The 15506-nt window shown below is 42.4% G+C and overlaps 1 protein-coding gene across 2 annotated transcripts in view; it reads left to right on the top strand.

Moving 5' to 3' along the window:
- RNLS (renalase, FAD dependent amine oxidase) overlaps positions 1 to 15506 on the top strand; it is a 202838-nt gene that overhangs the window by 144395 nt on the left and 42937 nt on the right. For both annotated transcript variants that reach the window (XM_060768773.2, XM_060768774.2), the window contains exon 5: positions 4013 to 4186. In XM_060768773.2, the coding sequence (XP_060624756.2) occupies positions 4013 to 4186 (174 nt within the window). The remainder of the gene's footprint in view (positions 1 to 4012; positions 4187 to 15506) is intronic.

Genomic DNA, 15506 nt, shown 5'->3' with positions numbered 1-15506 from the left:
TCCTGCTGGGCTTAAAGTATACGTCCTATAGAAAAGTACAGCTGTTACAGGCCCAGCGCACGACAGACACTATTTGAGTAGTCTATTTGCCAATCTGTACGCCACCCAGAGTCGCCTTTGGGCTGTAAAGGGCGGGATAAAAATGTGATAAAATAAATAAACAATAAATAAATAATGAGAACATGGACCACCTGTATTTATAAAATTTTGGGTGCTACAGTAAGCTGAAACAGGATTGCCTGTTATGAATATTTTAATGGTAATACTATTGTTTGGTTGTTTTTGTTCTTAAGAAAAATCAGCAAGTGCTTTTTCTTTTTCACTGTGCTTTTGAAAATTATGAGCAATTCAATAATTTCTCACTCAGCTGCTGGTCTTCTTGTATTCTTAATTGAAACTCTGTTAAGGGGTCTGCAATTATTACGCACGGCTACATTTTTATTTTTATGATTCAAGTCATTTTGAGAGGTGCTGTCAGAAAAGAAGTGGAATAAATATGTGTTCCATGAGAAAAATTATACTGGAACCACGTTGACCTGAGTTATATCTTTTTACCTTTGGCCAAAAGTACAATGGTACTCATCCACGGCTCACAAACTAACCTATATGTGTTGCAGCATAAAAGTGTACTTGAGAACCTCCTAGTTTTTGAGATCAATAAGAAAAGAATCCATATTAAGAATGTTGCTCATTAGCAATGAAAAGACAATTTAATAGCTAAGCTAGCTTCTTTTAACCGCTCTTGTTTTGCATTCAAAACGTGGGAATGCACATCTCGCTACAGTGTCAAAATGACAGTAATTCTGCACTTAGTCGAAACTACTGTCTCAAGTTGGGTTATTATTTATTGCAAAGGCTCAATAATGGGATAATTTGGAGGAGAAAGACTATAAAACTTTGATTTTTTAAAAAACATCGGTATTTGTATTGCCGAAGAGTTGTAGTTCTTAAACCAGCTATAGGCCCCTTTGAGACTGTGATGGAAGCTATGGACTCACATGCCATAAAAACACACACATAACTGTCAGCATTATCAAAGTTGCATACCATTCATTTTGCTGCCTTGGGAATTGATTTTGTTCACAAGGAATGGTTTGGAAGAAAATAATTCATGGTGTGTTTTTGGCAACGTGTACAACAATTTTAAGATTTCTAAATTCATATCTGACATTTGAGGCTCAGGTGTCCGCAGTGGCCAGGGGGCCTTCACACAGTTAAAACTTGTTCGCCAGCTACAATCATACCTCGAAAAGCCTGATTTGGCCAGGGTGGTCCTTGCCTTAGTTACATCCAGAATGGACTACTATAGTGAACTCTACATGGGGCTGCCTTTGAAGACAGTTTGGAAACTGCAGCTACTGCAAAGGTCACCTGCCAGATTACTAACTGGAGCTAGCTATAGGAAACATACCATGCCACTGCTGAAGCAGCTCCACTGGCTTCCAACAAGTTTCTGGGCACAATTCAAGATGCAGGTTATTACCTATAAAGCCCTATATGCTTCAGATCCAACCTATCTTTGAGACCACATCTCTTTGTACAAACCAGCACGGGCTCTGAGATCGACAGGGGAGTCCCTTCTCTCCGTCCCATCACCGTCTCAGGCGTGGTTGATGAGGACGAGAGAGAGGGCCTTCTCTGTGGTGGCCCCCTGGCTCTAGAATGCCCGCCTAAGATAAATTAGATTAGCCCCCACCCTTCAATCCTTCCATTCCAATCTGAAATCATGGATGTTCAGACAGGCCTTTGACATTGAATAGGTTGAATGGGCCCATATAAAGCTGACACTTGGCACCTTGCGAATTGAAGGCAGTTAGTTTTATCTACTGTGGTTTTAAAATTGTATTATTTTGATTTTATTCTACATGTGTTGACGGGGGTTGTTGTTATAATTTTATATGACTTGTTTTATACTTTGTGCCATTTTACCTGTTGTATACTATATGTGCACACTGGAGTGCCTTGTAAGCCGCCCGAGTCCCTTTGGGGAGATGATGGCAGGATATATGATATTATATAATGATATTATAATTATATATGTATATTACATGTAATATTACTAATAATATTACAATACAATGGTATAGTACAGTATAGTAATATTTAATACTGATATTGTACTATGCTAATTTTATATATATATATATATATATATATATATATATATATATTGCCGTGTCAGGAGCAACCTGAGAAACTGCAAGTCGCTTCTGGTGTGAGAGAATTGGCCATCTGCAAGGACGTTGCCCAGGGACGCCCGAATGATTTTGATGTTTTATCATCCTTGTGGGAGGCTTCTCTCATGTCCCCGCATGAGGAGCTGGAGCTGATAGAGGGAGCTCATCCGCCTCTCTGCGAATTTGAACCTGCGACCTGTCGGTCTTCAGTCCTGCCAGCACAGGGGTTTAACCCATTGCGCCACTGAGGGCTCCATATAATATATTGTATGTTTATATTTCTTGTACGTTGCTCTGAGTCCCCTTTGGGGTGAGAAGGGCGGCATGTAAATATCATAAATAAATAGTTTATTATTATTACTAAAACAGAAGACTTTTCAAGGACATGGCAAGAGATATCAGGAGAAGGCTTTGCTAAGCTTAGTTTCACAACCCTGTGTTTCTTTATGTGCTCCCTGCAAATAACTTGCTCCTATTCTTATCTCATTCGTGTTTTTAACATTTTATTTTGTAAATGTGGTCCGCCCATTGTCATTGCAATTGTGTTATTGTATGTTATTTTGTTACTGCATTCATATGTTGTTGATTTTTTGTTAATGTAATTTGATGCTGTTGCTTATATTTTGGTTTTATTTTTGCTGTAATATGTTGTCCGGGCTTGGCCCCATGTAAGCCGCTCCGAATCCCCGTCGGGGAGATGGTGGCGGGGTATAAATAAAGATTATTATTATTATTATTATTATTATTATTATTATTATGGAATAGGGTTGCATTTATTTTAGGCTCGAAGACGGATGTAGGTCATGTCACCATAAACCTATTATTATTATTATTATTATTATTATTATCATCTTTATTTGTACCCCGCTAGCATCTCCCGAAGGACTCGATGCGGCTTACAAAGGCCAAGGCCTCAAAACACAACATAACAATACAACACCTAAAGCAAATTAAAAACAGTTAAAGCATATTAAACAACAAGCAATAAACAATACAACAAAACACTATAAACCTAAACTCTGAGCATTGTCTCTTTTGATGTCATAACTTTCTGTCTTTGGGGAGAAAGGATTTGATTGATTGATTTTTACTTACCATATTTATACCCCGCCCTTCTCAACCCCATAGGGCACTCAAGGCGGCTTACATATATAGGCAGCAATTTGACTGGATTTATAATGAGCTAATATCATTTTTGGATTAGATTTAAGAGAGTATCAGGTTTCAGTGCTTTTGCAAATTACTGTTAACAGTGATGAAATGCTCTAAATTAAATGTAGGCATTTGTCATATAATATTTCTGTGAGATGTAATTTCCTTCTCTCCTTGATTTTTTTTTTTTTTTTTGCCATTACTGATAATCCGCTTACATGTATTTTGTGCTAAATGTGATATAACTTTATAGTGCACTCATTTCCCTTTTAGTCCTAACAGGGTCTCTAAGATCCTTTTGTGTTAATCTCTTTCCCTTTTGGTTTGTTTGGTGGCTTTATCTACCCCTTTCTCTGCTCTCGCGTACATCTCTCCATCACCTTCTCCACTTTGTGGACTGAAAGACCAATTCAGTGTCGAGGGCACAGACTGTTTAACATTTTCTAAATTTTATATGACAAATGTCTGCACACTAATAACAAAAGGCTCAGGGCCAAGCTCATGTTCCTTTGTTTTATTATTTATTTAAAGCAACGAAGTGATGCGTAGCCTTTTCTCTCGGCACAGATGAGTACTGTTTTAGAGGAAGATTAAGCAGCTTAACCGTAGTATTATTTGCAGGTTTAATGCTCAGAGAGAAAAGTAATTGTCTAATTCCCTTTTTTTTCCCCCTTCCTCCACAGTAATTAACAAAAGTCAAAGGCAACAACTGGAATCTGTGAGCTACTCCTCCCGCTATGCTCTGGGTCTTTTTTATGAAGCTGGCACACAGATTGATGTCCCTTGGGCAGCACAGTACATCTCCAATAATCCCTGCATACGCTTCATCTCCATCGATAATAAGAAGCGCAATATAGGTCAGTGCTCCCATTATTTCTTTTAAACACAATAACAATGAAGGGTGTAGATCATGGCGGCAGGGGGGTGGAGAGAATCCGACTTAATTGAGTGTTGCTATTCTGAAAGGCACAAGTTAACGCTACGCCATAAGGAATAATAAGAAAAGAAACGTAATGTCACATTTGGCCCATGATAAAATGCACAGTGAACCAGAGGAGGCGGCATTTCTGAATGAAAAGGAAAATACATTGGCCAGCACATGGTTCATATTACAGCTTTTTATGAAAGCAGCGTGAGAGGGTTTATTTTAAAAAGAAAACATCAAAATGTTGCTGTTCCAAGCAGTCGTCCTTGTTCTATTGTTTAATGTTTGATTCATGCATGTCCCAATTTCTTCCACCATCCACCCACAGATTTACAATCCCCTCTATCCCCCCGCAAGCAGCTCAGATACAGAAATGGATCATATAGTCATGACTGATGAACCCCTATCAGCATCAGAGTGTGTGCGACAGAGGATCCAAGAAGCTGAAAATTGGGCCCAGGGAAACGGGTTTATCCTCATTCTAGCAAATGGAGACATATAGTTTCTGCATAGAAAAGGGAGCACACCATCATGGTAATGCAAATAGTGTGATAAACAACCATGTCTCCCTGCAATCTGAGGAATCAGAGGGCAGCTGGACTGTAGATGTTGCTAATAATGGTGCCTAAGTCAAGGACAATTTCTCAGGCTGTAGCACAGAGAGGAAGGTTTAAAAACACAAAGCTGCCTTACACTCACCTTTAAAAATGTACAAGTGCAAACCACACATATGTGTTGTGGAAGGCTTTCATGACCAGAATCATTGGGTTGCAGTGAGTTTTCTGGGCTGTATGGCCATGTTCCAGAAGCATTTTCTCTTAACATTTCATCCACATCTACATCTAAACCAAAGTGCTGTTCCAGCAGTCACCAGCCAACCCCTTTCCAATGCCAGCGATACAGCTTAATGGTGTAACATTAGAAAACGTTGACCATTTCCACTACCTTGGCAGCCACCTCTCTACCAAAGTCAACATCAACACCAAAATACAACATCGCCTGAGCTCTGCAAGCGCAGCATTTTTCCGAATGAAGCGGAGAGTGTTTGAGGACCGGGACATCTGTAGGGATACCAAGGTGCTTGTTTATAAAGCTATTGTCCTCCCAACCCTGCTATATGCCTACGAAATGTGGACTGTCTACAGACGTCACATGCACCTTCTAGAACAATTCCATCAGCGCTGCCTCTGGAAAATCCTGCAAATCTCTTGGCAAGACAGGCGGACAAACGTTAGCGTGCTGGAAGAAGCAAAGACCACCAGCATTGAAGCGATGGTCCTCCTCCATCAACTCCGCTGGACCGGCCACGTTGTCCGGATGCCCGACCACCGTCTCCCAAAGCAGTTGCTCTACTCTGAACTCAAGTACAGAAAATGGAATGTTGGTGGACAGGAAAAGAGATTTAAAGATGGGCTCAAAGCCAACCTTAAAAACTGTGGCATAGACACTGAGAACTGGGAAGCCCTCTATCTAAAGAGCAACATATTCTAAATAAAAATATTCAAAAAAAAAAAAAGAATAGGGCTCCACAGCCACCTACAGACTCACAAGAATTCTGATCCTGGAAGACTATCCTACTCGGCCAACGAGGGATCGCCTAAGTAAGTAAGTAAGTAAGTAAAGTATGGCAGGCATTCTCAGAGATTGTGAGGTCTGTTGGAAACGAGACAATGGAGATTTATATATCTGTGGAAGGTCCAGGATGAGAGAAATAACTCTTGTCCGTTGGAGGCAGGTGTGAATGTTGCAATTAATCACCTTGATTAGCAATGAATAGTCTTGCATCTTCAGGGCCTGGCTGATTCCTGCCTTGGGGAATCTTATTTACTTATTTATTTATTTATTTATTTATGTCATTTCTGTCCTGCCCATTTCAGCCCGAAGGCAACTCAGGGCGGCGTACAAATCGGCAACGATTAGATGCCATATATAAAAATACATACATCGGTTAAAAGCAAAAAATCACATCATAATACAGTTAAAAACCAAACAAACAAACAAACAATAAACGTTATAAAAACTATGTCTTCTTGTTCAGTTCCTCAACCGTTCCATCTGTCTTATCTGTTCCTAGTTCATATTCCAATTTGAGTTTATCTGGTCATGCTGAAGTTCCAAACGTTTGCTCAAAGAGCCAGGTTTTCACTCTTTTTCAAAAGGTCAGGAGGGAGGGGGCCGATTTAATATCCCTAGACAGGGAGTTCCACAGCCAAGGGGCCACCACAGAGAAGGCCCAGTCTCTTGTTCCCGTCAGGCATGCCTGTGAAGCAGACAGGACCGAGAGCAGGGCCTCCTCAGACGATCTCAAGTTCCTGGAAGGTTCATAGGGAGAGATGCGTTCAGATAAATAAGCTGGGCAGGAACCATTTAGGGCTTTATAGGCTAAAGCCTTTGTTGGAAGGTGCTAGCTGGCCCTGATTGATTCATGTCTGGATTTTACTGTTTTCAGAGTGTTGTTCTTTATTTAGTGCCCCAATTTTAGAGGGTTTTTAAAGGTAATTTTCATGGTTTCCTACTTTTTGTTGAAATTGTCCACATGCTTGTGGATTTCAATGGCTTCTCTGTGTAGTCTGACATGACATATAAACCTCTCTTGTCTAATTTCCAATATACCTCACAACCTCTGAGGATGCCTGCCATAGTTGTAGACGAAATGTCAGAAGAGAATGCTTTTGGAACGTGGCCATACAGCCCGGAAAACTCACCGCAACCCAAACCACACATAGTTTGCTTATTGTGCTATGGACTAAGTGATGTGCTAGATATGTATGGGAATGGCAGTGCTTTCAGTATCACAATTGTTCGGAACATAAAGCCATGATCAAATGCTTCCTTTTTCATCCTCTCCTGAACTGACAGAACGTAGAAAGAGATTAGAGCCTATGGTCCAGAATGACCTGATAGACAACTGACCAGTCAATTTTGAGGAAAATAGACATCTTCATCTACAATGTGCTCATTAATGCAGTGGGGTCCAAAAATCGCACGGCATAAGAAATGGATCTGGTAGATTAATAGATGATGAATTTGAATAATCCGATTTTTAAAAATACTAAAATATATTAAATGTATTATTTAAACATTTCCAGCACTTAAGTAGCCTATTCAGGCTCTCAAAAGCAGCTTAGTAGATATTAATTCCTAGCTTTTTGTCTACTTGCTTTATGTAAAAGAGAAATTTTGATTTGCATTTGTGAACATCTGACACCAGATTTAATACACTATACTAGGATATACTATTGACCCCATGAATTTAGTAAATAGGGATTTACTACTTTTAAAGTTGAATAATAACTCCCTTAAGCCAATCATATTTTCCCTTTATCTTTCTATTCATTGTGGCAAATTTTCTGTGTATGTGCAAGAGTGAGTCTACATTTTTTATTGTTCTCTTCATTGGAGTTCTTATCTAGACTGTACATCTCAAAGCTGTCCTCTCTGAGTTGAACTGACACTCACCTTGAGGACACAGAGAGAGAGAAAGAGGGAGAGAAGAAAGCCCATCAGTTCTGCTTTCTCTCACAATGGGTTTTTTAAACCTCAGGTTCTCTTTGTTGTGAACATGTGACTTGGAGATTTTGGTAACTTCTTCAAAAACAAAGCAAAGTAAAATTCTCCTACATAAGTACCAGCTAAATTCAGTAGGTGAAGATACTTCCAGCATGAAGAGAACTTGTTTGTCATCTAGATATGAAAAATTACGAATTTCTCTGGGGACGAGGAGAGTGATAAGATGGTTAGATGTGTGTGTATGTGTCTTCAGGTTACCTACCGACTTATTACCTACCGACTTATGGCAAACTCATTTTTATGTAGGGCCACATCAGCCTTGCGGTTGCCTTCAAATGGCTATTGAATCCATAAATGGAGAATCTGTGGATACAGAGGACCAACTATAATTTGTTTACATAGTGGTCAGTTCTTTTTAGATTTTACCCAGTTTTGGCCCCCAGATGTTATTGAATGGCATCTCCCATCACTCTTGATTATCTGTCATTTATTTATTTCATATCAAAAGCACTGCATAAATTAGTATAAATTGATAAAAATAGAAGGAGCACAGGTGGCTAAATATCCTTTGACCAAAAACAGGCAACAGCAATGGCATTGTCTGTAGCTTCCAACAACTCTTCCTCTGTACATGTGGCAGGGAACAGTGGACAAGCATACAGATGCGGAGTTGTCTGTTCTGCTCCACAGTCACACAAGGTGTGGGATTCTTTTAAGTCAGTGTTTCTCAACCTTCCTAATGCCCCGACTCCTTAATACAGTTGCTCATGTTGTGGTGACCCCCAACCATAACATTATTTCATTGTTACTGTTATGTAAATATCTGATATGCAGGATGTATTTTCATTCACTGAACCACATTTGGCACAAATACACAATATGCCCAAATTTGAATATTTTGGGCTTGGGACATTTTGTCATTTGAGAGTTGTAGTTGCTGGGATTTATAGTTCACCTACAATTAAAGAGCATTCTGAACTCCAACAATGGGATTGAACCAAACTTGGCACACAGAACTCCCATGACCAACAGAAAATATTGGGAGGGTTTGGTGGGCATTGACCTTGAGTTTTGGAGTAGTAGTTCATCTACATCCAGAGAGCACTATGGACTCAAAAATGATGCATCTGGACCAAGCTTGGCAAGAATCCTCAATATGCCCAAATGTGAACACTGGTGGAGTTTGGGGAAAATAGAGCTTGACATTTGGGAGTTGTCGCTGATGGGATTTATAGTTCACCTATAATTTCAAAGAGCACTGCAGCCAGGAAATCAGAAGACGTTTATTTCTTGAGAGGAGAGCAATGACCAATCTCGATAAAATAGTGAAGAGTAGAGACATCACACTGGCAACCAAGATCCGCATAGTCAAAGCAATGGTAGTCCCTGTAGTAACCTACGGATGTGAGACCTGAACCATAGGGAAGGCTGAGTGAAGGAAGATAGATGTTTTTGAACTGTGGTGTTGGAGGAAAGTTCTGGGAGTGCCTTGGACCGCCAGAAGATCCAACCAGTCCATACTTCAGGAAATAAAGCCCGACTGCTCATTGGAGGGAAGGATATTAGAGACAAAGTTGAAGTACTTTGGCCACATCATGAGAAGAAGGAAAACTTAGAGAAGACAGTAATGCTGGGGGGAAAGGAAGGAAAAAGGAATAGTGGCCGACCAAGGGCAATGTCCTGTTTTGCTCTTTAAAAACAACCTCAATACAAAATGGAAAGTAAAAGAAAAATGCTTTACTCCAGCAAACAAAATAAGCAAATGCAATTGAAAAAGAAAACAAGGAAGTCTTACTACAGACACCAATTAAAGTCTTTTGCAAAGTCCCAGCAAAATCAGCAAACAATAAAGGCACAAAGCAGGTTCCAACAGTAACAGAGTTGTTGTTAGCAGCGAAAAGCTAAGTTCTCCTGCTTCTGATTTATAACCCACGCAGGAAGGTTTAGGGCATCACCCAATCGAGCTGACCGCCGCCTGTTCTCTGACTCCCTCTGTCTTTCTACAAAAGGGTTGTACCTGAAAAAACCTAATTGTCAGATTCTTCTTCCTCTCCCTCCAAGACCTGAGCACCTCCCTGCTCCCCTTCCTCTTCTGACAATGAGGAATCCTCAACAGGCAAGATGGATGGATGCAGGCATGTAGCGGGGGGGGGGGGGGGGCTTGAGGGGCTTCAGGGTGGTCCATGAGAAGGCCTTACTGGAACTTTATTTAAACTGTTATGTTTATTCATATCACGATCTGATCACCATGCTCAATATATCCCATATGCATGGGGCTATTGGGATAACGATACAAAAGGTTTGCTAGGGTAGATCCTCAGCCCCCCCCCCTTTGAATCAAACTCAGCCCCTCCCCCCCCCTCCGAATCAAACTCAGCACCCCCCAAATCAAAATCCTGGCTATGGGCCTGGATGGATGGTATCCTTGAAGTGACTGGCTTGACCTTGAAGGAGCTGGGGGTGGTGACAGCCGACAGGGAGCTCTGGCATGGGCTGGTCCATGAGGTCGCGAAGAGTCAGAAGCGACTGAACGAATAAACAACAACAAATAAATATTAAAATTAATATGGCATCCCTACTTTGAGGATTTTCACTTATTGCGGGTGGTTCTGGAACGGAAGTGACGCAATAAGTGAGGGAACACTGTATTTTAATTTTGAAATTCATGTTCGTATTGTGTTGACACAACAACAAAAAAATCCCTACCCCTTTCTCTATCTCACCACAAAGACACACCTACACATATATGTATACCCAGGGTATGCACAGCCTCCAAGAATGCATTCTTTCAGGTAAATTGTGCCAAGCTTTGAAAGAAGCTGCTGTTTTTTTAAAAAAAAATGTTGTAGCTTCAGCTGTGATTTGTGCTGACAAGGTTAGAATAAGATCCGTGGTCGCTGGAGCCCCTTCTGTTTAAAGGCCCAGCTGTAGGCCATCTGCCAAGCAAAGCTGCCCCTTTTTTGGCTCTTGCCCATGCCTCCTTGGTCCCAAAACTGCAGCATCCCTAATGAATGCAGCTGCCATATAGGACCCAACGCAAGGCCGTCAGGGGTGCAGCTTACGGGGGGCATAAAAGGTCAAGATCTGGACCTTGACCTAAATCTAGTATTGAGCAAAGAGCAATGAAGCATGAGGAGCACCAGAGTGCTGTGCTTTTTGCTGCAGCCGGCTGTTTCATAGATGAATGACTTATATATGTTAGTCTTAATTCATAGAAGGCTGATCATAGGCTTTCTAGCCTTCATATCTGTCCATACACACACACACACATATGCACCATACACACACACATACACACTGAATAAAATGCCTGGTCCTGAACTGTGTAGGAAATAATGCTTGGTTTTGCAAAGCTGTGTTACTAATGCTTTTGCATGCCTAGTTGGGAGAGACACCTATGAAAGAGTTGACATAAAAAAGATTGCAGTGTCAAAGAATTTTATATTGTGATTTTGCAGTTTTCAGCTGTAGCAGTGGCTAAAAACTCTGTCACCTTCAAAACAAGGAGAAAAGGCTTCATATCTCTAATTGTGGGCTGAAGTTATATAGGCAACTGCTACAGTTCCATTCATTTTTATTCTTCATTGTTCACTTTGTATTACATTTGTTTTAGAAATCTGTGCCCTTTGATCAAATTTCCAATTGTTTTTTTTCCAATTCTCATGTCTGCCAGTCTTACTTAGAGCCTCTTCAAACAAGAGAAAAAAATCTGAAAATTTCAGGTTTTATTCCTGTACAAACCAAATTTATTATTATTATTATTATTATTATTATTATTATTTAAAACTTTTATATCCTGATCTTCTCTACCTCCGTAGTTAAAGCAATGGTATTCCCCATAGTCACCTATGGATGTGAGAGCTGGACCATAAGGAAGGCGGAGTGAAGGAAGATAGATGCTTTTGAACTGTGGTGTTGGAGGAAAATTCTGAGAGTGCCTTGGACTGCAAGAAGATCCAATCAGTCCATACTTCAGGAAATAAAGCTCGACTGCTCATTAGAAAGATGGATATTAGAGCCAAAGATGAAGTATTTTGGCTACATAATGAGAAGACAGGAAAGCTTAGAGAAGACAATTTTGCTGGGGAAAATAGAAGAAAAAAGGAAGAGGGGCTGACCAAGGGCAAGATGGATGGATTGTATCTTTGAAGTGACTGGCTTGACCTTGAAGGAGCTGGGGGTGGTGACGGCCGACAGGGAGCTCTGGCATGGGCTGGTCCATGAGGTCACGAAGAGTCAGAAGTGAATGAACGAATGAACAACAACAAAGGAAAGAGAAATGCTGGTAATAAAAGAACATCAATCCAATGCTAAAGCAGTTTGACTACAAGTTCTGAATAATTATGAAAAAGGACTCAATGGAAATTGGTAGAAATCAACTTCTAACGTAACATGTGTCCAATGGGAGAGGGAAGAGGAAGAACTCAAGGAAGGGCCCTTCTACACGTGCTCTAAAACCCGGAAGCAACCAAGATCAAAGAGGGGTTGCTAAAAGATATTTTGCAAAAATACACACTGATTTGGGTTAAACGCTTAAAACATATAGGTTCTTGTGGTTTTTTTCGGGCTATAGAGCCATGTTCTAGAGGCATTTCTCCTGACGTTTCGCCTGCATCTATGGCAAGCATCCTCAAAGGTAGTGAGGTCTGTTGGAATTAGGACAATGGGTTTATATGTCTGTGGAATGGCTGAGGTGGGGCAAAGAGCTTTTCTCTGCTGGAGCTAGGTGTGAATGTTTCAACTGACCACCTTCATTAGCATTTGAAGGCCTGGCTGAGCCTGGGAAAATCTCTTGCTGAGAGGTGTTAAGATGTGCCTGGTTGTTTCCTCTCTGTTTTTTAATACTGGTAGCCAGATTTTGTTCATTTTCATGGTCTCTGTGAAAGGTCCAGGGTAGGAGAAAGAACTGTCTGTTGGAGGTAGGTGTGAATGTTTCAATTTCCACCTTGATTAGCATTTGACGATAGTTTTAAGGTGTGGCTTGTTACTGCCTGGGAAATTCCTTTCTTGAGAGGTGATTAGGTGTTCTTGATTGTTTCTAGTCTGGAGTTCCCGTGTTTAAGTTTTGTTTTTTATTTACTGTTATAATTTTAGAGTTTTTTTAGTACTGGTAGCCAGATTTTATTCATTGTCATGGTTTCTTCCTTTCTGTTGAAATTGTCCACATGCTTGTGGATTTCAATGGCTTCTCTGTGTAGTCTGACATGGTGGTTGTTGGTGTGGTTCAGCATTTCTGTGTTCTCAAATAATATGCTGTGTCCAGGCTGGTTCATCAGAGCACCTGATGAACCAGCCTGGACACAGCATATTATTTGACCCATAAACCCATTGTCCTATTTCCAACAGACCTCACTACCTCTGAGGATGCTTGCCATAGATGCAGGCGAAACGTCAGGAGAAATGCCTGTAGAACATGGCTCTATAGCCCGAAAAAACCCACAAGAACCTAGTGATTCCAGCCATGAAAGCCTTCGACAATACAGGGTTAGTCAAAATGAATAGGCCAATAAGAAAATTAATTGTAGCCGAATGTATGTTTACTGTAACCAAACCACAGCTACGTAGCGACAGATAAACTATCAAAGTTTTTTTTGAGCAACACACATGTACGTTAATGCCGCTAGGCGTCGCTAGGAGTCGCTGTTTTCAAAATGGCGGAATCAGGCAAAGAGAATTATTTATTTATTATTATTTATTATTTGCACTTGTTAACCGCCACTCTCAAGCCCGAAGGCGACTCGTGGCGGTGTACAGAACATAGAACACAAAGGACAACAGGTTACAATAAATCAGGACCACAACACACATCTTACTAATACACAGCTACTTAACTAAAAATCCGCTTCGTCTTGTTTAGGGTCATAATCAATCTCGTAGTCATGGTCCATTCCGGTGGTCATTCCAAAAACATAGCACTTAGTTGAAGGCCTTCTCAAAGAGCCAGGTTTTCAGGCCCTTGCGGAAGGCCATGAGGGAAGGTGCCTGTCTGATTTCAGCAGGGAGGGAGTTCCACAGCCGGGGGGCCACCACCGAGAAGGCCCGCTCTCTTGTCCCCGCCAGGCGTGCCTGTGAGGCAGGCGGGACCGAGAGAAGGGCCTCCCCGGATGATCTTAAGGTCCTCGTGGGCTCGTAGGCCGAGATGCGGTTCTCAAGGTATTTTGGGCCGGAACCGTTTAGGGCTTTGTAGGATAACACCAGCACCTTAAATTGGGCCCGGTAGCTAATCGGCAGCCAGTGGAGCTGGGACAGCAAGGGCGTTGTGTGCTCCCTGCGTCCCGCTCCGGTTAACAACATGGCTGCCGCACGCTGGACTAGCTGGAGCTTCCGGGCCGTCTTCAAGGGCAGCCCCACGTAGAGAGCGTTGCAGTAGTCGAGGCGGGATGTGACCAAAGCGTGTACCACCGTGGCCAAGTCAGACTTCCCAAGGTACGGGCGCAGCTGGCGCACGAGCCGAAGCTGTGCAAATGCTCCCCTGGTCACCGCCGAAACCTGGGGATCCAGGCTCAGTGATGAGTCCAGGGTCACACCCAAGCTGCGAACCTGTGCCTTCAAGGGGAGTGCGACCCCGTCCAGCACGGGCTGTAACCCTATACCCTGTTTGGCCTTGCGACTGACCAGGAGTACCTCTGTCTTGTCTGGATTTAATTTCAGTTTGTTCGCCCTCATCCAGACCATTACAGCGGCCAGGCACCGGTTCAGGACTTCGACAGCCTCCTTAGTAGCAGGTGGAAAGGAGTGACAGAGTTGGACGTCATCTGCGTACAGATGACACCGCACCCCGAAACTCCGGATGATCTCACCCAGCGGCTTCATGTAGATGTTAAACAGCATGGGGGACAGTATGGAGCCCTGAGGAACACCACAGGTCAACGGCTGTGGTGTTGAACAGGAGTCCCCCAATAACACCTTCTGGGTACGACCCTCCAGAAATGACTGGAGCCACTGCAAAGCGGTGCCTCCAAGGCCCATCTCTGCAAGGCGTCCCAGAAGAATACCGTGGTCGACGGTATCGAAGGCCGCTGAGAGGTCCAGGAGCACCAACAGGGACACACTCCCCCTGTCTAGCTCCCGGCGGAGATCATCCACTAAGGCGACCAAGACCGTCTCGGTACCATGTCCCGGTCTGAAGCCAGACTGTGCCGGATCCAGATAATCCGTGTCTCTCAAGAATACCTGGAGTTGTGAGGCCACCACGCTTTCCATGACTTTGCCCAAGAAGGGAAGATTGGAAACAGGCCGAAAGTTGTCAAATTTGGTGGGGTCCAGTGATGGTTTCTTCAACAGCGGCTTTATAATAGCCTGTTTTAGGCTCGCTGGAATCGTGCCTTCCCGAAGGGAGGCATTAACCACCACCGTTACCCACTCAGCCAATCCCCCTCTGGCCTCTTTCAGAAGCCAGGATGGGCAGGGGTCTAGGATGGACGTGGTAGGCCTCATTCCTCCAAGTATCTTGTCCACATCCTCGGGTTTCACAAACTGAAAAGAATCCATCAAAATAGGACAAGCAGGTGCTTGTGTCACATCCACCGAGACTGCATTTAATGTGGCATCCAGCCCAGAATGGATCAAAGCGACTTTGTCTGCGAAGAACCGAGCAAATGCTTCACAGCGCGTGGCCGAAATAAATAAATAAATAAATAAATAAATAAATAAAACCACAGGACGACTGCGTGTCTCTGAAGACACAGTGGAATCCATTCGTGCATCCTTTCAACGAAGTCCCCAGAAGTCGACAAATCGTG

Source organism: Anolis sagrei, chromosome 3 (genome assembly GCF_037176765.1).
Source record: "Anolis sagrei isolate rAnoSag1 chromosome 3, rAnoSag1.mat, whole genome shotgun sequence".
NCBI lineage: Eukaryota > Metazoa > Chordata > Lepidosauria > Squamata > Dactyloidae > Anolis > Anolis sagrei.
This window is presented reverse-complemented; position numbering and strand designations above follow the sequence as displayed.